The sequence below is a fragment of the Bison bison genome, unplaced genomic scaffold (assembly GCF_000754665.1).
Source record: "Bison bison bison isolate TAMUID 2011002044 unplaced genomic scaffold, Bison_UMD1.0 scf7180017864317, whole genome shotgun sequence".
NCBI classification, from domain to species: Eukaryota; Metazoa; Chordata; class Mammalia; order Artiodactyla; family Bovidae; genus Bison; species Bison bison.
This window is the reverse complement of record NW_011494889.1, coordinates 4,545,687-4,571,325: the sequence shown is the minus strand read 5'-3', so window position 1 is coordinate 4,571,325 and position 25,639 is coordinate 4,545,687. Positions and strand designations below refer to the sequence as shown.

The following is a 25,639-nucleotide window of genomic DNA, read 5'->3' as shown; positions in this document are numbered from 1 at the left end:
TGGAGGCTCGGTCCTGCGTCCTCTGGCCGCTCAGTGGCTTTCCTCTGGGTCTGGTTTGGAGCTGAGGGGGAACTCCGCCGCCTCACTTCCCCAGCCAAGGGTTTGGGAAGTTGGGGAAGAGGAAACCGTCCCAGGAGCTGCCGGTCCATCCGCGCCCTGCTGGCCAAGCACCCTGTAAATAGCTCATCTGCTTGCATTCCCAGGGCAAATACTTTCCATTTTCCTCTTGGGTCACCGTGAATTCTGGGGTTCTCTGGCAGTTTATTGCCTCGCTTCCTCTTCCAAAGATTGAAATGACGGCGGCTTGAAAATATTTTCTCCATTTGGGTTTTTCCTTGGTGACCTCACTCGGAGACAGATGTGCCCTAATAATAGCATCGAAAATTGAGGGGGATAGATGAGCCAGCTGGTTCTGTTCCCTAGAAGTTATGTTACAGTTCCCAAATGTGGGCGGTCCCTAGGGACCTGGGGTGGAGGCAGAGCCTGTGACAGGGCCAGGGTCACCATGAGACTCTGGAGTGCCCCCCTCTCTGGGACAGAGTCCCTGCGGCTGTGTTTACCCGTGAGGGAGGCTCTCACGCCTAGTCCGGGCTCCCAGCTCAGCTGCTGGGCTCCCGGCACATGGCAGGTGGACAGTGCAAAGGAGGTTTGCACTTGGCATGGATTGGCAGACCGAGCGCTTTCTCAACTCCTGCCTTTTCCCTGTGCCCAGAGGCTTAGAACTTGGCGAGACCTAAGCCCAGTCTGTCTGGAGCAGCCAGTCTTCCAAGGGTCTCTCTGGTTGCTTTGGCTCAGGCCCGCTGGCTGGAAGGACCCTCGGTCCTTAAGCCTGTTTCTCAGCTTCTGCCATCTGAGAATACGTTTTCCAGACAACCCACTTGCATCTCTCAATAACCTTTCACTTCCCCCGACTTAGTTGGAAGGGGCTGGAAACACGTCTAAGGGAATCAGAAGCATTCCATAAGCCATGTGGGCAAGAAGGGGGACTTTTGTAGCTCAAGCTTTGAGGCAGAGGGTGGGGTGTCCCTTGTATAGAAAACCCTTCACCATCTATATGCAGGTGCTGGTGCTGGGTTGTGGGTTGGCTCCTCTGTAATCTGAGGGAGAAGCTGGGAGAGACTGTGGCAGAAGCCGGCTTTCAGTTCAGTTCAGTTGCTCAGTCGTGTCCGACTCTTTGGAACCCCATGGACTCCAGCACACCAGGTTTCCCTGTCCATCACCAACTGCCCGTGTCTTCACACAGGAGATCCCCAATGTGGTGTTAGGATCCGTTCCCTGTGTGACTTAATTATCCCAAGAGCTGCTGTAAAATACTTCAGTGTGAGATAAATGTTAATGCATTGTAGCCTAAAGCAGAAAAGTGAAGGAAACAATTGTGGGGTGTGTGGGAGACCCCCCTGAAGTTGGGCATGTGAGGGATGCAAGGGCTGCCAGGGATGGGAGTTAGGGCAGGAGCCCCAGGTCTGTCCCCTGATTGGGATCCAAGCCTGGATGAACCTCTTGGCCCCTGGGAGCTGCTCAGGGAATGAAAGGTGCCCTGGGAGGCTCCTGCTATGCAGTAAAGTGCTAAGTAAGCACTCAGGGCCCCAGTTGAAAGAGAGGCATGGGGATGGGTGATGAGTCAATCTGTTTATGAAAATCACACATACCGACAGACGTCAGGATGACCCGGGGGACAGCTGCACTCTGATAGCTGACAAGTCTTGCTCATACTTGGGGGTTCACTGGTGTGTCTTTCTGGCAACCCATTTCCTGTGCCTCCAGCAGTCTGCACGTGAACAGATGCATGACCGCCTCACTGAGACAGGCCTCTACCCAGAACAGCCCTGGTTGGGAGAGGGAGGCTGGGTGACTCAGAGCTCTGCCTCAGCTCTGTTGGGCAGGGCCGCCGCAGTCGGGTTCCGAGCCTCTGCAAGCCCGCCTTCCTATTTGCTGAGCGCCGCTCAGCCACAGGCAAATCAGCGTCATCTGTTAGAAACATGAATTGCAGCCATGTGTCTTGCTTGGAAATATTTTCTAAATATAGCTAAATATTTGATACTGCACATGATTTGTTCTCATGTGGTATTCACGCTCTTCCTGAAAAGTTTCCTTGTTAGAACTGCCTTTGGTGGGAGTTCCCCCAAAATCTGACTTTGGCATCAGTCCAGAATATCCCCTTTTGACCAACACCCTTACAAGTGCTTCCTGGGGTCTCAGAAACTACTTAAACAGTAGTTTTTAATTTGTGAATGTTCTTCCCTAGAGAAGAAAACTTTTATCAAGCTGAGGAGTGAGGAGTTCTTGTCTCTTCTAGTAATACTATGTACACGGTAGGATCCTCAGGTTCTTAAGTTTATAACCAGAAGATTTCAGTCTCAGAGCATCTTTGAGAGAATACAGGGAATCTCTGAGCTGCTAACACAGGAGAAGCTTGTTTCCATAAGCAGTGCTGTTCTGCTTGTGAGCACTGGAGGAAGAGAAGAGGACATTCTCCATTCTTCCACATTTTGCAGAAAACTTCCTTTCCGATTCCTGGCCTTTTAAATGTCATCTTCTAGAAAGGAGAAGGGGCTTCCCAGGTGGCGCTCATGGTAAAGAACCCACCTGCCAATGCAGAAGACAGACGTCAGAGACTTGGGTGCGATCCCTGGATTGGGAAGGTCCCCTGGAGGAGGGCATGGCAATCCACTTCAGTGTTTTTGCCTGGAGAAATCCCATGGACAGAGGAGCCTGATAGGCTACAGGCCACAGGGTCACACAGAGTCAGACGTGACTGAAGCGACGTAGCACGCGGAAAGGAGAAGGGGGCAACAGAGGATGAGATGGTTAGATGGCATCATTGACTCAATGGACATGAATCTGAGCAAACTCTGGGAGATAGTGAAGAACAGGGGAGCCTGGCGTGCTTTAGTCCATGGGTTGCAAAGAGTCAAACACGACTCAGCAAGTGAACGACAACAAAGCATGGGGAGAAGAAGTCTGTTTCCAGTGGGCCACCTGTCAGAGCTGCCTGGAGCCTGTTGCCTGGCAACAGGCAGAGTGACTTCTTTCACACCTTGGGTCCCTGGGGGAAGACTGGGGTGGTGAGAGGGGAGGGTCACCAGTAAATAGAGGAACTGCTGGTAGTTGCTGGGCAAGGCTGCCTCTCATACCCATCCTAGAAGGGCCCCTGGGAGTTCTGGACTTCCAGGAAGTCTCTGCTTAAGGAAAGAGTCCATCTGTTTCTGGGGACCCGCTGCCTGATGTCTGTGGCCTTCATCCTCTGCACTTTCCTCTTGGAAAGGTGGCCTCCGAAGGCCAGGGCTGGGGTAGAGAAGGAGGTGATCAGACCCTGCTGAGCCAGTGCAGAACCCCCTTCCATGTGCTTCATCCCATGGACGGGCTCCTGTCCTCAGGAGGCTTACAGACCAGACCGGACACATGAGAGGTTTGCAGTACTCACCTCTACTGAGTGCTTCTTCTGTAGCAGGCACTGCATAGAGAGACTTTAATCCTGAAAATAACCCTGCCAGGTAGGTGGTATTCCCATTTTAAAAATAAGGAGGAAACTGAAGCTCAGAGAGGTTTGGTAACTTGCCTAATACCACCAGCCAGGAATAACAGGATCTAAACCTGGGTTATCTGGCTATAATGGTACATGTTACAGATGACCAATGAAGCAGCCTAGCAGAGGGATGGACAGCTTGGACCCTGAAGCCAGACTGCCTGGGTTCAAATCTTAGCTTTGCCAGTTACCATTTATAATTGGGCAAGTTGCGTTCTTGGGCAAGTTGCTTAATCTGTTTCTCAGTTTCCCCATCTGTAAAATGGGCTAATGAAATGACCTAGGTGACAGGTTGAGATACTTGTATTATGTATACGTAATACTTACAAAGCATTTAGCATTGTGTCTAGCTGTAGTAAACACTCGAGCACACATGCGTGCATGCTCAGTCATATCTGACTCTTTGCAACCCCATGGACTGTAGCCCCCACCTCCTCTGTCCGTGGGATTTTCTGGGGAAGAGTACTGGAGTGGGTTGCCATTTCCTCCTCCAGGGGATCTTCTCCACCCAGGGATCAAACTAGCATCTCCTGTGTCTCCCGCGTTGGCAGGAGGATTCTTTTGCCACTGCCTGCCCAGAAGCTGAGAAGGAGGGTCTGGGCTGAAGGAGGTCTGTTGGAGCTGTGGTTGTCCTGACTGGTCCCTGTGAGGAAGTGGCTCTGGGAGGGGCACTGGGGGTACTCAGCCTTCAGTGCCAATTGTCTGTTGACCAGTAAAGACCTCAGTAAATTTCCACCCTCTGCAACTTGGCCTTGTTTTTTGCATTTTAACCAAAGTAAAAATAAAATCTCTGGGGAGGGGTGGACGAGGCGACGGGAGGGAAGGGACCTGTGTGTTGCGGGGCGGCCCCCACCAGCTGGGCAGGGCCCCGGGTGCCCTTTCCCAGAGGAAAGGCTGAACCTTTCTGTCCTGTGAGCTTTGTCCACTAGGAAGTCAGCTGCTAGAAGCTGCTACCCCCACCCCCAGGGCTCTTCCCCGGCCCCCTGACCACTCCCTGCTTCCTGCAATTGTTGGCTCCCCCAGGCCTCTGCTTCTGCGGCCCCACAGACTCCTGGTGGGAGAGGTGGGCTAGGCCCCTGCGCACCAAAGCATTTCCTATGCTTTCAGCTGCTTCCCCCTCCCCGTCTTGCCTCTTTCCTCTAGCGCTCCATTATTTTTAGTTCTTAAGAGGATGAAGTCCAGGAGGGAGGAGGAAGGAGGAGCCAAGTCCGTGACCTTCTCAATCAGAGATGGAGCATTTGCTGGGGCTGCCTGGTAGGGAGTGTTCGGAGCATTTCCATTTTGGGTGAAGGATACCTCCATTCCTGGGTAACAACAACAAAAAAAAGGCTGATTTGGCAAGATTGTAAGCCCCTTGATTGCCAGCTCCTGTAAAGTTAGGAAGAGGGGAGGAGGGGGATCTGAAAGAATTATTGGTAGAGTGCTTTCTTCATGAACCAGAGTGAAAGAACATCCTCCAGACCCTGATGAGTGTGTGTGAAAAGGCCCCTGGGTCCGGCTCCACTGTGCTGGAGCCCGGCGGTGTGTAGTGAACCCCAGGCAGATTGGACAGGAAATCCCCATAAGTATGCCCCCTGGAGATGTCTCTGGAAAGATCCAAGCTCAAGCATGTGAGTGTAAAGAGGTAGGAGCTGGTTTAGATCTGTTTCAGGTCCTATGGGACTTCCCCAGTGGCTCAGTGGTAAAGAATCTGCCTTCAGTGCAGGAGCCACAGGAGACGCAGGTTCGATCCCTGGGTCAGGAAGATCCCGTGGCGGAGGGCACTGCAACCCACTCCAGTATTCTTGCCTGGAGTATCCCATGGACAGAGGAGCTTGGCGGGCTACAGTCCATAGGGCTGCAAAGAATCGGACACGACTGAAGCGACTTAGCACGCGTGCATGTAGTTCCTAAGAGGTGGGATATAGCAGAGCCTCAGCCCTTGCCTTGTGGCTGGGTCTGTAAACTTTGCTCATCCGTCACATGGCTGGTTGTATCGTACTCCACTCTGTCCAGCCTGGGGTGCATCTAGCAATGAGAGGACACACTCCCGGTTCTCCAGAAGCATACCCTCTGATGGGAGACACAGTACAGCCCAAAAGAATCCCTCTCAAAGAAGCTCTCAAAACCTATCCTGCTAGGAGGAGGCTTCCTGGAATGGTGTGTCGCTGGTCTAAGCTTTATGGAGAAGATAGGGCCGGCTCACAGATTCTAGCACTGTCGGCTAGAGCCACAGGTCAAATGTGGATCAAGGAAAGGAGGACAGAAAGCTTTGCAGGCAGAGCACCTGCATGGGCGAGGACCTGGGGCTGGAGCAGTTGTGGGACGAGAAGATGGCCCAGGGGAATCAGAGAGGGCGGTGAGGAGCCTGAGTGTAGGCAAGGAGGGCGCACAGGCATCTGGGGCGGCCGCGTGTGCCTGTGGGGCCTTGATCCTGCCTGCAGGTGTTAGGAAGTGCTCGCTGGGACCTGCCCTGGCCAGCTGGGCCTGGGCAGCCTTGTCAGGCAGGGACTCTGGGTGATGGTCGAGGAGGGAGAGTGGCCGTGAGGGCCGACCCCTGTGTGCCACACCAGGTACTACCCTTTTCCCCGAATCTGGGCTTCCGGTTGCAACAAGACAAAGGCCATTGCTCAGGAGAGAACAGCTGGGCCACTGCTCAGGGTTTTCCTGGCTTTGGCTAGAACATGCCACTAGGAGCTGACCGACTGAGGTGGACATCCCTCAGAGAGGGCCAGGCCAAGCTGCACACTCCCGTCGGGAGCCCTGGGTCCTGAGCAGCTCCTGCCCTCCAGACCCGGAGCAGAGCAGCCCTCGAAACTGACCAGGAGTGGGGAGGACAGAGCACTCCCCCTGAGAACACGGAGCCAGAGCCCACCTCTCGAGTGCACAGGAACCAGGGGGTCCGGGCCTGCTGAGGCTGGTGAGGACCGGCTGTTCTCGTTCTCCAGCCCTAGAGCAGCCGTTGGTTCTGGGGGAGGTGCTCCACCCACCCCACCCCTCAGCGTGATTCTCACCCTCTGCTGTGGGTTTTTTGCAGGACAGGTGAGGAAAGGGCATGCCAGGCACAGCCCCTGTGAAAGGTGTTCTGAACCACCCAGCATGTGGGAACATCATGTAGGGGCGGGAGCGGGGTACAGATTAAACTCAGCACTACTCGGATCTTTCTCAAAAAGTGTTTTTGCATTTGGCTTTTAGGGGAGTTTTCTTGTTTGTTAAAGGAGGAAGATGGTTAGTCTTCAAATCCAGATCCTTATTTTTAGCTGGAGCTACCTGCCCTGCCAAGTCCTTGGGCTTCATTTTTCCGATCCTTGGTGTCTAGGTTTTGAAAGGCCTTCCCTCCTCCCCTCCAGGCTCCCGGCTCCCTTTGGCAGGGGCAGGTTTCGCTTTTGGCCCCAGCCAGGTTTCTAACCAGGGCTTCGGGACGGAGCTATTGAGCCAGGGGCCCCTACCTGCCTGGGCCTGCACCCAGCTGCCGTCACAGGCAGGCTCTGCCAGGGCGAATACAATGAACAAAGTTGGCTGGCCTCAGCTCTGCAGCCTGGGAGAAGCACAGGCTTTTCCCCAGCGGAGGAAAGAATGATCACTAGGGAAACCCAAGCTGCTTTTTTAGAAAGACCAAAAGAAGAAAAGAAAGAAGAAAAACGCATTTTTTCCAAACAAGGACAACTCAATGCTTTTCTCTCAGACTTCTGCAAGAGCAGGACAAAGGCACTGACACAGAGCGAACCTCCCGGGGCAGGGGCGTCTTCACCCGCTCTCAGTGCTTTGTCACTGCCTTCCCGCAGTGTTAGGGAGGCTGTTCTGGGAACAGCTTGGAAAGGAGGGCAAGGCAGGTCTTTATTCAGACCCACTCCATCTGAAAGGTCACTCTTCTGACAAAGCACTTGCTGTTTATCCGAGACTATTTTTTAACTGGAGGAGAGACGATGGGGGCCCAGTTATCCTGTTGGCTGAAACAAAACAAGATCCTTGGAGCACACCAGGAAGCTGTGTGACCTTGGGCAAGTTACTTAACCTCTCTGAACATGTTTCACCATTTGCATAATGGTGATAACTGGATGCATGTAGTGAGTGAGGATTACATGAAATATTAGCATGGTACCTAGTGACATGTTAGGCATTTAATAGGTGATTTCTCTGCCTCTTTTCCCAGACAAGCCAGGTTATCATCACTAACCAACACACATTTGCACAGGCATACTTGTATGCACACGTGTGCAGCAAGGCAAAGGATTTTGGCAGTATTGCTTTGGAGAGACATGGGATACAGAGATAATTTCCCTTTTCTGATATTTTAGAGATTTCCCTTCATCTCTTTCACTCAGGGAAAAAAAAAAAAAAGGATACTCTTTATAATTATCTGAAAATAAAAATTAGCCAGGTGATCTACTTAAATGAAAAGGGAAGTGCTGGAGGAGACAGTAGCATATTAAGGGAACAACTCAGGTGAGAAAGGGGTTAAGGAGAGTGTGTAAACCCCAGTACAAAATGAAATCCGTTCAGCAGGCCCACTGTTTATTATTTTCTTCACTGGAGCCTAGCAGAGTTACACATGTGTGAAATGGGGTTCTTTGGGAAGCTCTTCTTTCTCTTTTTAGCAATGTTACTGACTTTCTGAACCAGAAACTGCTGTCAAGACACCTGGGCGCTGGCCACCTCTGCTGTCCCTGAGTCATGGAGCTCAGAGGCCATGGGAGCCTCCCTGCGGGTTCCCAGCTGCCTCGAACATCCAAAGGGAAGCGTTGTAAGCAATTAATCACACAATTAGCTCGTCTTCTTGCCACTGGCAATGATTGACCCTCTAGAAGTGCCCGATGGATTTTTTGCCAGTCTCTTACGCCTCAGAGGAGAAAACCATTCAATTTTTTAAAAAAAGGAAAGAAAGATAAAAGCTTGTACACAGAAGTACAAAGTGAACATCTAAGGTTCACCTGTTCAATGACCGTATACAGAGCACCCATGTATATATGTTACCGCTTCTTCAGTTCTCTCTCTAACCTGGTGGGGTGGCCAGTGGGAGGTTATCACGCTCAGTTTACAGATGAGAACACTGAGGCAGGAGAGGTTCAAAGACTTGCTCACAGCTGCAGCTGGGAAGCGGCAGAGCAAGGGATCATTCTAGCTCCAAAACCTAGGTTGTGTGCCTTCTGGAAACAAAATCCAATGCTGTGGCCTGCCTCAGAGAAAGAGGACTTTGGACAGACTCGAGGTGGGGGGGGGAGTACAGAGAATCTGCAGGGCGGAAACGCTGCAGGCCTGGCAGGGCCAGCGGGAAGGGAAGCTGCAGAAAGGCCGGCTGCCGTGGACGAAGTGGGGTTGTGAGGAGCTGTCTTGAAGAGGCCTGCTTGTCGGAGACAGTCCAGGCTCCGCTGGGGCTGTTAGGAGGGGAGCAGAGCCCGCAGAGGCCTGCAACTTCATCTCGCTTTGAGCGATTTTGACCAGGTTCCTGATGGGTGACGTTGGATGTGGTCGCCCTCCTGCTGAGCCATGGGGGACCCCTCACAGCTGCAGGCCTCGCTAATGGTGGTGACCTCTCCGGGGACCCTCTCAGCAAGCACTGGCTGAGTATCTGGTGGGGCCAGGTGCTGGGGCTCCTGGGTCTCTGGAGGGTTATACTCACCCAGAGCAGAAGTGGGGAGCAGGTGTGCCCAGAGCACCTTGGGAGCACCCTGCTCAAAAACAGAGGAAGGGCTTCTGGGGAAAGGGGTCTCTGAGCTGCCTAGGGGTTAGCGGAGTCCTTTGCCTCTGTACCCATGCTTGTGAAAAATCCCTGGTGGCTGAAAGTGTTGAGGGCGGGTAGGGAGGGATTTAAGGAGCCAGGAGTTGCCTGGAGAATCTCAACAGTCCTAAGAGAAGGTGTGTTTGTGTGTGTGTATGCTTAGTGGCTCAGTCGTGTCTGACTCTTTGTGACCCTATGACTGTAGCCCTCCAGGCTCCTCTGTCCATGGGATTCTTCAGGTAACTGGAGTGGGTTGCCATTCCCTTCTCCAGGGGATCTTCCCAACCCAGGGATTGAATCCAGGTCTCCTGCATTGCAGGCAGATTATTCACCATCTGAGCTACCAGCAAGGCCCGAAGGTGTGTTTAGTGAGCTGCAGATGCCGCCTTGTGTGGGTGGGGGAGGGGCACCAGGCCCGGAAACCTCCTACTACGTGTGAGACAGTCCTCTAGCAAAGGGGCATCTGCACCCCCAGGACACTACCCCTTTTTCCTCCACCCATCCCAACTTTTGTGGAGAGACACAGCGTTGGTTTGGAGGGGCAGGCGGTGGCTCGAAAGAAGACAGGAAGCAGGCCCCGGAGGGCAGTGTGGGCTGAGCTGAGGAGAAGATGGTATTGACCCTGGGCAGCCCGCCCTCCTGTTGTGGGGGCTGGATCGGCTCCGACGCCACTGCCGGGCCCACTCCCTACTCAGTGGACGAGAAAGAGGTCACGAGCAAGGGCAGAGCAAGGCCAGGCCCTGAGGAATGTGCAGAGGGTGAATGAGGGGGGAGCTGAGGACATCATTCCCCTTCTGCGATTTTTGGGGTGTACTTCTGGGAGCCCCCCAAGGAGAACCTTAAGCACCTTCAATCTCCAGCCCTCCCCTCCCAGCAGTCTGTGGTCATCGGCAGAGAGGGAGTAAGTCAGGAGCCGAAAGGCCTTGCAACCCCCGAGTCACCTGCTGCCACTTAGCAGCAGGGCTCTTTTCCACCCCGGGAGGCAGGGCCGGCTTCCCGGGGGAGTGAGAGCATGCAGCCCCTGAGGGCCCTCAAAGGGGCCCCACGCTTGGTGCATGCCGTGCCTCCCCATCCTGATATTCTTAACAAGTTCTGGGCCTGGGGCCCGAATTTTGCTTTGCTCTGGGCCCTGTGTATCATGCAGCCGATCCTGACAGCAGCTGAAGCATCCTGTGGGTAGGGTGGCTGGAGGCCCCCTCACGCCCTAGCCTCGGCTCCGGATCCCTGCTTTCCCTCCTTCGTCTTTCTCCTCATCTCCACCAGTCCTTTTTGCCTGTTTGATGGCCCAGCTTTGAGGTCATCCGTTTAGTCCTTTCATTTGTCTTAAGGCAATGTTCCACGCAGCACGAGGCAGATAACTGGTTGGGGGAGCCAGCCGGAAGGCGGCGTTTGCCCAGGAGCCATTAGCATCATTGGGAAGCTTGGAGTCTGGTTAAGATAAACACAGAATCAGAGACGCTGCCCAGGCTTCCTCCCTGGGGCCCCGGCAGCCCCACCGGCCAGTGGATCGTTTCCGCGTTGGGCTCTCAAGGGCTCCGGGTGATTCGAGTCCAGGCCAGAGTGGGGGTGAGGAGCAGCTTTCCTGGCCAGGGCTACCCCGGGCACTCTGAGGCTCCATGTGCTGGGTGGAGGGGTCGCCTCTAGAGAGTAAACTCACATCTGCCCTGAGGCCTGGAATCTTCAGGCAAAGATGCGGAGGGAAAAGTGAGACAGAATGTGTTAGTCCCCAAGCCTTCCAAAAGCACCTAGTGGCTGGAGAGGGCTCTGCTCATGCTTGCCAGGTTCTGAAACTCCCTTTCCGGATGACTTCTGTCACCTCAAGCTTGAAGAGGGTTGGGGTTTTGTTGTTGTTGGGTGTTTTTTTTTTTTTTTCCTCCCACTGCAATCCCTCTCTCCACATTCTCTGAATATTTGAGCTCCCGTCAAGTCAGGTATGAAGGGAGGGAACCAGCCAAAGCAGTGTCAGAGCACCACATATCTCTTGAGTCTTAAAAGGACCAGCCTCTGCCTCCTGGGGCTGGCTGTTTTCTGATCCTCCTGAACTACTCTGAGTGCATTAGGGTTCTGCGCCTTTTCCCGTGCAGCCAGAGTAGAGAACAAGACCCCACCTCTCACAGAGCAAGGTCAGGGCTGTAGCAAATGTCAGCAGAAGGCCCTCCTGTCCTGCATGCAGGTAAGAAAACAGAGCAAAACCCAGACCAGTGCTTATTTAGCCCAGGCGTGCAGGCAGTCATCTAGGGATCTGTGGAGCCAGGTGGTCCAAGCCTACGAAAAACCTTACTTCCGGTCTGCAGTTGACTTACATCCAGCACAGAATCAAGGTGAGAGATGTGCACCTCCGCCTCACCCCCCGCCCCCCTGCCATCCTGCTTGACAGGCCATCAGCTTTGTGGGGCTTGCTTTCCCCTTGGAATGCCACCCAAGAACATCCCCAGTGCAGGATCCCAGCCACAGTCTAGGAACGATTGGTCTGATCTGACTCATGGGCGAGCCCAGTGTCACCTGGTGGCTAAGCTGGAAGTGGTTCCTGCCCAGCTCCAGAGTGAGACCTGTCTGGGGTTTTGGTGGTCAGTCGTGGAGCATCTCCCAAAGACTCTGGGCCCCTCTGCTGAAGAAGCAGCCTGAACACCTCTCCCTCTGAGCAGCGTCGTGCCCTGGCTGCCCAGGGGAACTGCTGTGAAGAACCGTCCTTCCCGCCCGGTTTTCTGTCCCCGTCACCTCATCCAGCATGCTCTGGGCTGGGAGGGGCCCTGCTTGTGGATAGACACCGCTGTTGGTATCTTGGTGTGGGGTTCCCAGGATGAACTGGCACCTGCGGCTGGGGGGAGAGTGGAATGACTGGGAAGCAATTCAACTGGTAAGATTCTTCATTTTCCAGAGGTGGACTCCTGTCCACCACGGGGCTCTTTGAAGATGAGAAATGCGGCTGTAAAGGGCCCAGCCCAGCTCCTGTCACATAGTGAGAGTCCATAAGCGATGAGTCAGTGCTGAGGGAGGCTGGCGCCCATCCTGTTGCACGTCTAGGGAAATGAGCCCTCCTGGTGAGATGACAGACGATGCCAGCTTGCAGGCAGTTTCTGAGAGCCGTCCCCGTTGCTCTGTCATGCTCAGCAGACTGGAGGGGAACACCCCAGCTTATCCATTTAGTTAAGCCGGTTCCACACCTGCATGTGAGTAAGGAGTGCATCAGAGCTGAGCTTGCCTGAGTCAGCTAGCCGACTCCTCAGATTGACATGTGAGGATCCTGCCGCCCAGAGAGGTCAAGGGGGCGTGTCAGCCAGGTGGAGCTTCGGGGGCATTCCAGGGAGGGTCAGCAGAGGGTGTCCAGATAGCCCTGGTGACTGGGAGGTGATGGAGGACCGGAGCCAGCGAGATCAGCAGGCAGCCAGTGCTGCCCTGGAGGAGGGACCAGGCACCCTCGGCCACACCACTTTCAAGGCCTGTGAGGGCTGCCTGTGTGTCTGACATAGCTGGGCTCAAGAAGCTCGAGACCTGGGACTGTGGTCTGATTCCAGTGGCTGACGCTCTTGAGGCTCTCCCCGGATAGAAAAGATGATCTCCTCCTCAAGATGGAATTCTTCCAGATTGTCGGGCTGTTCTCCTGTCTTGCTGGCCTCCTGTCTTGGGTCGGGGCAGAGGCCTGGCCTCCACTTCTGAGAACTGTGGCTTCCTCCAGCGAGGGGCTCGGAGGGAGACTGCTAGCCCCCACCTGCCTTCTGGAACTGGCTGCCTGGGACATGGCTTCTACCTGGAGCAGGTGGTCCCTGGATGGGTGCTGGGGTCTCCGGCATCATCATAGGCGAACCGATTCTCTGCGACCTCCCACCTTTCTGTTTCTCTCTGCTTCTATGGGCTAGGGGTCGGGGGCCATGATCACCCTGCAGCCTCCTTTCCTGGGCCTGGACCGGGATCTGCTTTTCTGTTTAGTGTTTGGCAGCGACCTTAGGCACGGCCTGGGTGCTGCTATTTAAAACCACAGGAAAATCCCCTGCGTGCTGCTGCCAGCGCAGTTGAGAAATCCCCTGGTGTGCACACCCGGCCCAGTGGAATATTCCACCTTGGAAGGGGCGGGCTCTCTGGCCTTGGCCACGTGGGGCCCATTTTCACGTTGAAGAATTGCTTCCTTGTGGAGAAGGTGTGGGAAAAGGGAAGCTACCCAGAAAAAGGTCTCGTTTACTCAGAGCTCGGCCATGCTGGGAGGCTCTTGGGTCCCATAAGCTATTGGAGGACCCCTGCCCTGGAGCACCCTTCTCCTTTTCAGACCCCTGGACCTAGAGGTTTCACAGCTCAGATGCCTCCGCTGGGCTGGACCTGGCTTTTCTCAGCCAGCATCAGTTCCCTCCTGCCTCCTGCATCCCAGGCCCCCTGCCCAGTGGGTCCCAGTGGGTCCCCAAAGAGCTGCATCCCAACTGGGTGGGTCTGGCCCAGCCCCAGCTCGATGGCCTTTATTCTTTAGTAAACTTATCTCCAGACTGACTATTCCTGGGGTGACTTCAAGGACACTGTTCCTTGAACTCAGACCACTAAGACTCTTCTACAAACACCTCTGTGCCCTGTGAGCTCCTAATGGCTTTACCTCCTGGGACCAAAGGAAGCTATGTGTTATTCCCATTTTACAGGTAAGATAATAAGGCCTCAGGAAGGGTCCTACATGTCCCAGGTCAGTGAGGAGTGGATGGAGCCAGGACTCAGGCCCAGGGCAGCCTGTCTCCCCCACACCGCAGTCCCCTGAGTCCAACCATTTCAGCCCGGCATCCAGAGCCGGTCTTGCCTACTCGCGCTTATCAACCACTGCTTCCAGCTCTCGTTCCCACCACACATGGCCCAGTTGCTCTAAACCCCGGTCCTGGGCCTCTCTTCCCACAGGCCCTGCTGCCTGCAGGAGTCTTCTGCCCCCTCGAGTCTGCCCTCAGACCGCCTCTGGGGGTCAGCCTTCCTTCCCAGTACGCCTCAGGCATCACCCCACCCCCAGCCCCACCCCGGCAGCCGACACTCCTCTCTGGGTCTTCTGCTGTCACTACATCTGCAAATCGGGGCCTCTCGTCTTTCTCTGAGGGGCCCTTGATCTTGGAATGTGAGAGGGTTGTTTTTCAGAGTTCTAGAGTGTCCACATTGAGAAGGTGATGGCACCCCACTCCAATACTCTAGCCTGGAAAAAATCCCATGGACGGAGGAGCCTGGTAGGCTGCAGTCCATGGTGTTGCGAAGAGTCGGACATGACTGAGCGACTTCACTTTCACTTTTCATTTTCATGCATTGGAGAAGGAAATGGCAACCCACTCCAGTGTTCTTGCCTGGGGAATCCCAGAGATGAGGGAGCCTGGTGGGCTGCCGTCTATGGGGTTGCACAGAATCGGACACGACTGAAGTGACTTAGGAGCAGCAGCAGAGTGTCCACAGGACCAAAGAGCATGGGGGACCAGTTGTCCATCTCTCCCTAGACAGATGAGAAAACTGAGGCCCCAAGAGGGTTTGTGAAGAAGGGCAGTGTGGGGGGACTTCCCTGGTGGTCCAGTGGTTAAGAACCCAACTCTCAGTATGAGAGATGCAGGTTCAATCCCTGGTTAGGGAACTAAGATCCCACATGCCATGGAGCAACTAAGCCTGCAAGGCCAAAAACAAAAAAAAGTCAGTGTGGGTTTAGTCGACCTCTTATGGGGGAGTGGTATAGGACGGGGTCAGCTTAGCCCTGGTTGGAGAACACTGTACCTTCCCCCACCTCCAACCTGGCTCTGAACCTGTCGGATCCTCGTCCCCTCTGAGCTCTGTTGCAGGAGTATGATCAGAAGATGGTGACCACTATGCGCTTTTCTTTTGGACCCACCTAAATGTCTTCCCCCTGGTTCGAACACACCATCACTTGATTGGTTGTCTCATGTAACTAGATTTTCCCATTGCTGCCCTCATGCATTGTCTGCTCTGAGTATTTATGCAGCCTTCTGGGTCTTAGATAAGAAACACTGGCTTTCCTTAGCCTTCTTTGGTGATCTCCATCAGAAAGACCTAGAAAAAACACCCTTGTCAATGAGGCCAGCCCTTTGTCATGTGGCCTGGCAGAGCACTGCCCTCACTTAAGGATAGAGTAGGTCTTGATGGTAGAGCGAGGGTTTCTGGGATGGGGCAAACATTGCCAGGTTCATGTAGGGAAGAATTTTTCTCCTTAAACAGATTTTAACTTGAAAATTTGATGACAGAAGTAGCTGAGTCTCACCACGGAGAAAAAAACAAAGGAGACCAATTTAACCTTGATTTACCCTTGGGGAGTCCATTCAGCATGCTTTGGGTGGCTGCTGGTAGACGGTTCAGGACAGGAAAGGAGGAGCTGCCTCTCCAGGGTGCCCTGTCCAGGCAGGACCCCCTCTTCTGCAGAATTCCCAGCTTCCCCTTCCCAGCACAGAGTCTTGGGTTTACTGTCTGTGGTTTTGCTGGTTCAGGGATCCACTTCTCAGGAACTTGAAATGCTTCTCAGTTCACTTCTCATCACCTGCTTCAGGGGCTCAAGACACTTGATCTTCATGTCTACAACCCATTCTTATTAAAGTTCACTTAGGGATATTTTTATACAGAGAAATGTTTATTGCTGGGGATAAAAAGGATTTTTTAAAAAAGTAGTCATGTAGGTGAGGGTTTAAATGTTGCTGTGTTACTTACTTGTCTGAGGCTGGGATTCTGCAAATCGAAACGACAATGATTACCATGCTTGCTGAGAAAATAAAGTAAGGTGCTCAATAAAGGTTAGTTCTCTTTTCTGCCCAAGGAGCCCCTCCTACACACACACACACACACACAGTTTTTATTTAAGAAACGTCCTGAGAAGAAGTACAGTGGAGAGGGAGTCTCACAGGCATGCTTGCAAGCCTCAAAGACTTGCTTGCAAGTCTCAAAGCCTTGGTGGCACTGCAGTCCCTGGGGAATTCCCTTTAAAGTCTCCTCACGCCTCTCATAGGCAAGAGCTGCCTCTGCTGCCACTGCCTGTGCCAGTGCAGAGTGAGATGGCACGCTGCCACGGGGCGACCATAACCTCTCTGGTCTTCCCCTTACGAGCCCTTGCTGTTGGGATGAGAGAGGTCATTTTCCAGAGTCCTAGAGTGTCCACTGATCCAAAGAGCATGGGTACCAACTAAACCCTCCCTAGACAGATGAAACTGAAGGCCCGAGAGGGGCACGAAGAAGGGCAGTGTGGGTTTAGCTGTCCCCTGACAGGGACATGGCATGGGATGGGCTCAGCCCTGGATAGAGAACCTCTGCCTACCCTGCCCTCTGTTCTGAGTGCGTCGGAGCCTGTCCCCTTGACTCGAGGTGTTTTGCTCAGCCTGTTTGTACAAAGGGGCAAAGCCCCCTAGATAAATGCCACATAGATGTTGGAGGCGAGGACCTCGGAGGCTAGGTCCTCAGAGGCTAGGTCCTCAGAGCTGCCTGCTTTGTGGGCGTGGCACTCACCTCTCGTCCTGTGGCCAGAGCTTACCTGGCTTTGAATTCATCCTAACCAGAAAGTAGCAGTTCTGCTTCTAATGTTGAGTTTTTCGTTTGCTTGTTTCTAGAGCAAATCATGGAGGAAAATAAAAAACATGGTGCACTGGTCTCCCTTTGTCATGTCCTTCAAGAAGAAGTACCCCTGGATCCAGCTGGCAGGACACGCAGGTAGCTGCAGCTCTCCCGGGACGTCTGGCTCTGGGGAGGTGACCAGCACATGTCGGGGGCGGCCCTGGATATTGCGGGAGTTCAAGGTTCTCAACAGAGATGCTTTCCAAGAGAAGGGCCCTAACACTACCTTGAAAATGCACGTGACAATCGCCCTCTCCATACTGCGTCACCCCTTCACAGATCACACACCTCTCCGCCTTCAGTCTCTGTCTCTTTCGATCTCTTTCTTTCGATCTTTCATTTTAACTCAATAAAACAAAATCATCCGTCTTTTTAGCTCGCCTGCCGTTTGTCCCCCTGGACAAAGAGACAAAGCTAAGTGCTTCCCCAAGTGCCTGTTGTATGCTCCCCTCACCGTGCTCCTCGGGGTAACAGCGTGAATGCAGATACAGTGTCTGCCCCAGAGGACTCGTAGCTGGTGGGAGAGACGGCAGGTCACTCCACGAGTGTTAGACGGTGGGAGTGCTGGCTGCAGTGGCCAGGCCCTGGGCTAGCCATGAGGTCTCCAGGTGGCCCTCAGTGACAGGGGAGGGCATCTAGAGCTGTCTAGCCCACTAGCCACGGCCCTTTGTCATGCATCATCCTTTGTAATGATGATCCATCCATCATCAGGGGGGGTTTTCAGCGGCTGCCTGTGGACTTCAGGGCAGCACAAGGTCTGACGTTTTTTTATATCCTCGACAACATTGGCCTAGCTCAAGGCAGGCCGATGGACACCCTTCCTCAGTACTTGCCTGAGGGTGTGGCTCAGAAGTGTGGGGTCCACACTTCTCTGCCGGTTTCCCTGTCCTGGCACTAAGTCCCATCTTATCAGGGCTTCTCCACTGAGAGTGGAGACACCTTCGTGGCTGGGAAGGGTCAATGGTAGGGTGGGAGGTAGGAATCACATAAAGGGGGGTGCATAGGTCCTGCCCAGACCTCTACTAGCCTTGCTCACCCTCCAGCTGTGAGCACTGCTCTGCTTCCAACTTCAGAGGAGGAGCCTGGGGTCTGGGAATTCAGGGAACCAGCCCAGAGTTGCCATCTAGGTGTGGGGGAGACTGGGACTTGCCCCCACTCCCCTTAAAGGGCTCGTTCCGCCAGCAGAGACCTGGGCACATCCTGAGCCCTGTGCTTAGCCAACCCCACGGCATCCCGTGATGGAGGGGCGTGTGTGCCAGGGGGGAAAGGTCAGGGCGGGGAGGGCCCGGGCCAGAGACCCAGGGTCTCCTCCCACCTCGCTCCGCAGGGAGCTTCAAGGCGGCTGCCAACGGCAGGATCCTGAAGAAGCACTGTGAGTCGGAGCAGCGCTGCCTGGACAGGCTGATGGCCGACGTGCTGAAGCCCTTCGTGCCTGCCTACCACGGGGACGTGGTCAAGGACGGGGAGCGCTACAACCAGATGGACGACCTGCTGGCTGACTTCGACTCGCCGTGTGTGATGGACTGCAAGATGGGCGTCAGGTGAGCCAGGCTTCTGGGGTGGGGCCGCCCACTCCTTGGCACCCAGCTGGCTGGCAGCAGATACTGGGCAGGGCGGCGCTCAGGGATCCCAGGAGGCAGGGGCTTTCTGGGGGTCCCTGAGGCCTCGTGTGTGCGAGGACGGGCCAGAGGTCTGGGTGGACCCCACCCCGGTCATCTCGCATATGTGCGGAGGGGACAGGAAAGCTGGCTCTTCTCAGGACGACCTCTTTCCTTCTCCAGTGAGCCAGGGACCCAGGGGACCTGGAGGAGTGCGGAGCCTCCCCACGGAGAGGGCTGCCCATTTGGTCAGGCGGGATTGCTGGGGTGAGCAGCGGGGGCGGCTTCCTGTTGCATGGGTCACAAGGGGGGCACCTGGAGTAGAGGCTCCTCTTCTCCCATTCTCCCACTCCTGCCACCTGCCCCCATGCTGGTGAGTGGGAAGAAGGAACTGGTCAGTAGATTGTGTTGATATGCCAAAAGACTCAAGCCTGCCATAAGGGAGCAATGGAGAAGGAAGTCCAGGGGCACAAGAGGTCCTGACAACAGGCATCAGCTTGCTGCCTTCTGGATTGGGGCTGGTGGTGGCCCCAGCCTGGCAGCTACATGTTCCCGGGTCAGGGGCAGGACATATGGCCAGATGGGTATGTGGGTAGCCTGTATGTGGAGTTGGGTCCCGCCGCCTGACCCCAGACCCTGCCCAGACAGGAGACAGGAGGAGTGGGCTGGAGGAGACAGGGCGGTGAGCAGAGCCCAGAGGGCCTGAGACCTGGCTGCCGGCCCTTCTTTGCTAGTCGGGTTTTCCTCATCTCTCAGACTCTGAACATTTCATCTCAGGAGTCACCGAGTAGCTCCTTCTCCCCAGCAGGGCAGCGGGTGGGGAAGTCCCCGCAGGCCTCAGAGAGCCACCCAGCTGCAGGTGCCGAGAGGAGGCAGCCAGACGCCGGCTCCTCCATCCCGCCCGCTGCTCGCTGGGGAGACCAGGCTCCCAGCCGCAGAGCTCACAGCTGGAGCCTGTGTTTGCTTTGGATGGTTTAAGCAGTTTTACTTCTTAAAAGAGGAGATTGAGAAAGAGGAGTGTGTGTGAGAGTGTGTGTGCACGCGTGCGTGCGTGCAGGAGAGAAGCAGGCAAGCCGGTCAGTTTTCTTTCCCTCTTCATTCCTCCTGGGAGTTGTGTCATAAAATCAGACCCTGCAGGCTGGCTCACTGTGTCCCCTTGGCATTGCCCCGAGGGCGGGGACGAAGGGGTGGGTAAGTATAGGTCCCAGTCTTTGCTCTGGCACTGTCCCCAGCCTCCCAGCCTTCTCCTCCCTCCATCCAGGGGTCTCACCATCTCCAGCCCACCGGGGAGGAAACAGAACATCCCTCCAGCCACCACTTGGCCACTGCTCTTCTCCAGAGTCTTAATTTCTGTGCCTGGAAGGCACTTGCGTGATGCACTAGGAAGTACCTCTCAAGGGGAGACACATAAAAATTCTGATGGCTGTACAGTCAGACCACGGCCAAAATAAGCACACCCCGTGGGAAGAACGTGTGGCCAGTCAGTCCCAAAAGGCTGTGTGTGCCCGTCTGTTCCCTGGCAGGCTGTGGGGGACAGGAGCCGCCCCCTCTCTCCAGGGCTGCCCCCTCCCTCTGCCACCTGTCCCATTGCCCAGGGCTCTCAAGAGCCACCAGGAGGGCTGGGGCACAGTTAGCTCAGTCCTGGGCAGAGCTTGGAGACTGAGAGTGTGGGCAAGTGAGGGCCCGAGTGGAGGGAAAGGGAAAGGTCTCTCCCAAACCAGTCCCCCTCCAGCCCCACCTTCCCTGTCTCGTGGGTCCTGAGTGTGGAGGGCCCTTCTGTGCTCCGAGTGTTGAGGACCTCTTACAGCCATCCTGGCAGATGGGCCTCAGGCCAGTCTGGGGCAGAAGCCCTTTGCCACCAGAGGCTAAGGGACTCACCAGGGCCACGCAGCCAGACAAACACACCGCCCACCTCTGCCACAGGCCTCTGACTGCCAGTCTAGCCTGGGCTGCAGCTTGGCCCTGCCCAGGGGCTCTGTGGTTGTCAGAGGGAGGAGGCTGTAGCTGGGGCCACCACAGACCCTGAATCCCCAGCAGGAGGGGCTCAGACTCATCACAGACTTGTCACTGTGATGGAAGGACGGATCAGCAGACTGAGCCTTAGCCGCGGTGGAGCCCGAGGAACGGGTGATGGAGGCAACTGTGGTGTCCTAACAAGGGGCGTTCTTGGGACCCCGGTTCCACAAGGACATCGGCCTGCTTTGCTCTAGGGAGTTTCCTTCGATTTCACCTGTAACTCTGTGTCTGGAGAATCAGGAGTGTCTTCCTGATGTCCGGGCCAGAGACTGGCAGGCAGAGACCGAGCTGCTGTGGCACTTCTGCCCTCGTGGAAGCAGGTTAGAGAGGGTGGTGGGGGTGGGTGGCTTTGGTGTGTCACCTGTTGGCTCGCCACGGGCCGGCTGCCTTCCTGAGAGGAGCCCTCCCTCTGCTTCATCTTGTGGCTTCACCCCTTGGCCTCTGCTCCTCCACGTGACATGGAGGCGTGACCCTCCTGCGGGGGTGGGCTAGGTGGGCTGGGCCAGTGTCAGGACACCCTCAGTGGACCCCTGACCCCACCACCCGGCCCGTGACCCTTGTGGGCATTTGCCCAGCCCCTTTCCTCCCTGGAAGGTGAGCAACTCTGCCCAGATTGAACTGCGCAGGTCCCTTTTTGAAGAAAGCCCTGTGTGGAAAGGGATTTGACATTGAGGCTTGTTTCCTGTTTAAGGAGTTACTGAGAAATCTTTGCAGAAGTGCACCCATCCACCCTCCCTGCAGGCCCCTGCAGTGCACTCAGGAGCATTGGGATGGCAGCCCCTTCCACACCGCACACACAAATACACGCAAATACACACACGGGCCAGCACGACACAAGTCCACACAGAAGCCTCCTGCCCACAGCCTCTGCGGCTGAAGCTCTCAGCATCACTGACCTGGCTCTGTACCCAGTGGTGTTTGTGTGCGTGGGCGTATGTATGTGTGCATGGTGTATGTATGCATGCGTGTGTGTGTAGAGGGCACAACCAAGGCAGACCACCTCCTATGGTCTTCATCATTCCCTGTGCTGTGCTTAGTCACTCAGTCATGTCCCACTCTTTGTGACCCCATGGACTATTATAGCCCGCCAGGCTCCTCTGTCCATGGGATTCTCCAGGCAAGAATTCTGGAGTGGGTTGCCATGCCCTCCTGTAGGGGATCTTCCCAACCCAGGGATCAAACCCAGGTGTCCCACATTGCAGTGGATTCTTTACCGTCTGAGCCACCAGGGAAGCCCAAGAATACTAGAGTGGGCAGCCTATCCCTTCTCCAGAGGAATTTCCTGACCCAAGAATCAAACCAGGCTCTCCTGCATTGCAGTCAGATTCTTTACGGGCTGAGCTACCCAGGAAGCCCTCATCACTCTGGAAGGTCCTAATGACCAGACCCAAGTTCACACCCAAAGATTTGCTTCTTTCAAGAGTTGGTCCAGTGGTTCTGGAAACTTTTTAATAGATTTAGATTTGACTAGTGTTTTCTGGGTCCCGCACTGGCAGGTTGGAGGTGTGGTGGGTGGCTGTGGAGCAAAGTCCCCGGGGACAGACGGTGAATGGAGGCCGGGTTGGTTGTCACAGGCCACTGTGTGGGCAATGCCCACCCACACTGGCCTGGGGAGAAAACTTCCCTCTATTCAACTGACGCTGCAGATTTCTGTCTCAGGAAGGGTCACAGACAGCAGCTGAGCTCGTTGTGGGGGGTGATGGGGAGTTTGAAATAGGAGCAGGGAGGAGGGTGGGCGTCTGATGTGCAACAGTGGGGTGACTCACCCCATTGGCCCTGGGGGTCAGGGAGGTGGCCTGGGGCCAGGAATTCAGTGCCAGGCTGCCCAGAGTCTGTACCGTCCCTGCTTCTGCTATGTCCGCTGGTTTCTAGGGGACCCCTGCCAGCTGGGCCTGCAGGCTTCATCCCCGCCCCGCCCCCGACACCTGTGCAGAGGGCGCGGTGGTGAAACAGTTTGCTTAACTGTGTCTTCTCAAGGCCTGGTGTCTGAGAGGCAGGAAGAGCCCAACATGTCTCTTCTGTAGCAAAACGGAGCCCCGAGGCTCCCCTCTCCTCCCCACCATCATGCTTCTCCCTCCAGCACTGTAGCTCCTTCAGAGACCGCCTTCTGGCCTGGCCTTTTTACTCAAGAAGGTGTTCCCTCTTCAGAGAGAGACCTCAGGATCACCAGGGAGATGGACAGGGTAGAGGGACAGAACATGCTCCCAGACCCATACAGTTTCTGGCTTCCAAAGCCCTCGCTTCTTGGGAGGGTCCCAGGCAGATGTGGGGGGTTGGGAAGCTGGGCTCTGAATGGACCTGCCTTCAGCCCCCTCCCCATCCTTAACCCAGCAGGACGAGCTCCCAAGCTGCCCTGCCTCCTCCTCCCCTGCTGGTCCTGTGAGCTTCCCCGAGAAGGAAGAGCTCCTTGGACTTTGTCAGGCCTTCCCAGTGGTCCCGGAATGAAGTTGCCCCTGTTAGGCAAGGCTGCCCCGGTCTCTGTCAAGAGCCAACCCCAGCCCAACCCAACATGTGCCCGCCCTGGGTGAGCCTGGCTTGGCCAAGCTGACTGCAGCCCTTGGGCAAGGTGTCAGTGGGCCTTGGTCCAGCCGGCGGCCCTCATGTGGCCTCCCTTCCCTCCTAGGACCTACCTGGAGGAGGAGCTCACCAAGGCCCGGAAGAAGCCCAGCCTCCGGAAAGACATGTACCAGAAAATGATTGAGGTGGACCCAGAGGCCCCGACCGAGGAGGAGAAAGCCCAGCGGGCCGTGACCAAGCCACGGTACATGCAGTGGAGGGAAACCATCAGCTCCACGGCCACCCTCGGGTTCAGGATTGAGGGCATCAAGGTGAGGACGGCCAGGTGGGGCCTGAAGCTGCCTGAGCCACCCAGCTCCTGGATGGGAAAGGACTGGGTCCTTGGATTCCACCAACATTCACCCCAGGGGTCCTTCAGAGACTGTAAGATTCCTCCCAGTATAGAGCCAGGGCATGGGCAGCCAGCGTTTGGGGAAACTGGCCTTCTCCTTGGTCTGAGGTGGGGTGGCCATGGAGGGAGCTGGGGCCTCGGAGCAGGGGTGCCTTCTAGCTCTGCCCAGCAGTAAGCGCTCTGCCAATGACCCTGCCTTCAGTCCAGACCATGCCTGGCATTGAGTACCCACACAGCAGGGCCCTGCCTGGATGCCAGGGCTGGGACCTGGCTCATTCTGCCCAGGGTCCCAGAATGAGGACTTTCAGTGAGATGCAGGCAAGGGAGGGAGCCCGCTAGCTGCTTTGACATCCGAGTCGTCTGCCCAGGTGGGCAGGACTAGGCACTGCTCTGTCCGGGTCACCAAACACCTCTGGGGAGCCTGCACTGAGGCCACCCCTCAACTTCCAGGCCACCTCATTCTCCTTTCTTTCCCCTTCACTCATTTGAGTAGGGCCTGAGAATGCTCTCCCCAGAGCCAGGCTCCCAGACGCTGCCTTTGCTGTTGGATCTGGGCGTCTGCTCAGACGTGCGTTTCGTCCCAAGCAGCATGGTGTGACGTGCTGGCCCCTCGGTCTCAGGCAGCCATCCCTGTCAGTGGAGGACAGTTCCTGAGCATTCTTGGGTTTCTCTTCTCTGTCCATTCTTGGCTCATGTTGGCCGGCCCTTGCCCAGAGTAGGGCATGACTCCCGAGCAAGTGAAGCCAGGGCAGCCTCCTTGCAGATGGCATTGGGTGGAAGTTTCTGCTGGGCAGTGGCCCCTGGGACAGCTGCTTTATGAGCTGAGAAAGCCACTTGCTCCTCCTCTGTCTTCTGAAATCAGCTGTTGCTGTTGTTATATGCACATCCTCTTCCTCTCAGCGCTCCTTTTCCTTTCTGGACCTGTCTGAAGCAGTCTGCTTTCCCCTTTACCTCTCTCTCCGTCTCAAGCTGGATCTTCTGGTCTGTCTGTTGTCTAGCTGTGTGGGAGCAGCCCACAGCTTCTCGGGCTCTGAGAGAAGCCAGCTGCCTTCACCAGCTCTCCACCAGCCTCTCCCCTCCCTTAGTCCAGGAAAGGCCCCCCGCAGAGACCCTCTGTGGGGTGGGGAAGGCCCAGGCCACCGCTCTCTCCCTCTGCCCAGGGTTCTTACAGAGGCAGCCACAATGCCTTAAGCTCAACTCCTGGGGTGCACAGACCCATGTCTGGGGGCTTCTAGGAGAGCCATCCTTTCTCACTCTTTGATCTTAAAGAACAGATATCCTCATAAAGGTGCTAATTAAGCCTCACGTGTTGCCTGGTCTGCCTGGAACAGACATAGCACCAGGCTTAGAAAATGGACCCATTTCGTGTGCTGGGCAGTGCTGGGAGCCGGGTGGGCTGTTAAATCTCAGCTTTCAGGGAGCCTAAGTCAGAGACCTGAAATTACAAAGGGAATCTGAATGTGGGGCAAGGGGCTTCTCTCTCCTGTGGGGAGCAAGGGCGTCCCTGGGCAGCAGGGAGCTTCTGGCACCCAGGTTCCACGGTGCCGACACCCCGGGCCTCTATGGGCAGCAGAGGCCCGTGCAGCTCCCTCAGAGCCCCACTGCTCGCACTCGGGACCCTCAGGATGGGCAGCTCTCACGGCCCTGCTCCCCCAGCTTGGCCCAGGTGCCCCTCAGGCTTCCAGGCCTCCCTGATGCCCTTCCTCTCTCTGAGACTCTGGTGCCACCCGCTGCCTCTCCTCAGCCAGGGCCCAGGTCAGGCGCCCCTCTGCTGTGCTGTCCCACTAACCGCCCCGTGCCTGGTCAGTCCAGCGCCTGCCTCCTGGTGCTGCATGCGGGCGCCTCACTGCCTGGGGGTCAATTTGGGGCTCCTGGCTCTGAAGCATGGGGTGGGGGAATGAGTGCAGTGCCCACCTGCGGGCTGTCTGCTGAACTGCCTCCCGGGTGGGTGTCATTCTTTTCAGAAAGAAGACGGCTCTGTGAACCGGGACTTCAAGAAGACCAAAACGAGGGAGCAGGTGATTGAGGCCTTCAGAGAATTCACTAAAGGAAACCCAAACATCCTGGTGAGTCGGGTGCCCCTGGCAAAGGGGGCTGGGCCCTCTCTGGGGGTGCTTGCCCAGCCCAAGACTGAGCAGTGGTACCCATGCAGAAAACCATGGCCCCGAACTTCTGCTTGGAAGGTGGAGAGGGAGATGCTGTGGTTGTCAGCCTGTCAGTGGGTGAACATGTGCTTGTTTTTTCCTTTCGTCAGAAACTCAGCTCCCCAGAACGTCTCCATCCCCTTCAGAGCAGCCCTTTCCAGAACTGTATTCCTCTAGCGCCACCCCCCCACCCCACCCACCGCC

The 25,639-nt window shown here is 55.8% G+C and overlaps 1 protein-coding gene across 1 annotated transcript in view; it reads left to right on the top strand.

The window, feature by feature from the left end:
- The window catches only part of ITPKB (inositol-trisphosphate 3-kinase B), a 106,915-nt gene that overhangs the window by 74,468 nt on the left and 6,808 nt on the right, over positions 1–25,639 (top strand). The window contains exons 4-7 of the mRNA XM_010852874.1: positions 16,766–16,865; positions 18,097–18,310; positions 23,007–23,211; positions 25,256–25,357. Of these exons, the coding sequence (XP_010851176.1) occupies positions 16,766–16,865; positions 18,097–18,310; positions 23,007–23,211; positions 25,256–25,357 (621 nt within the window). The remainder of the gene's footprint in view (positions 1–16,765; positions 16,866–18,096; positions 18,311–23,006; positions 23,212–25,255; positions 25,358–25,639) is intronic.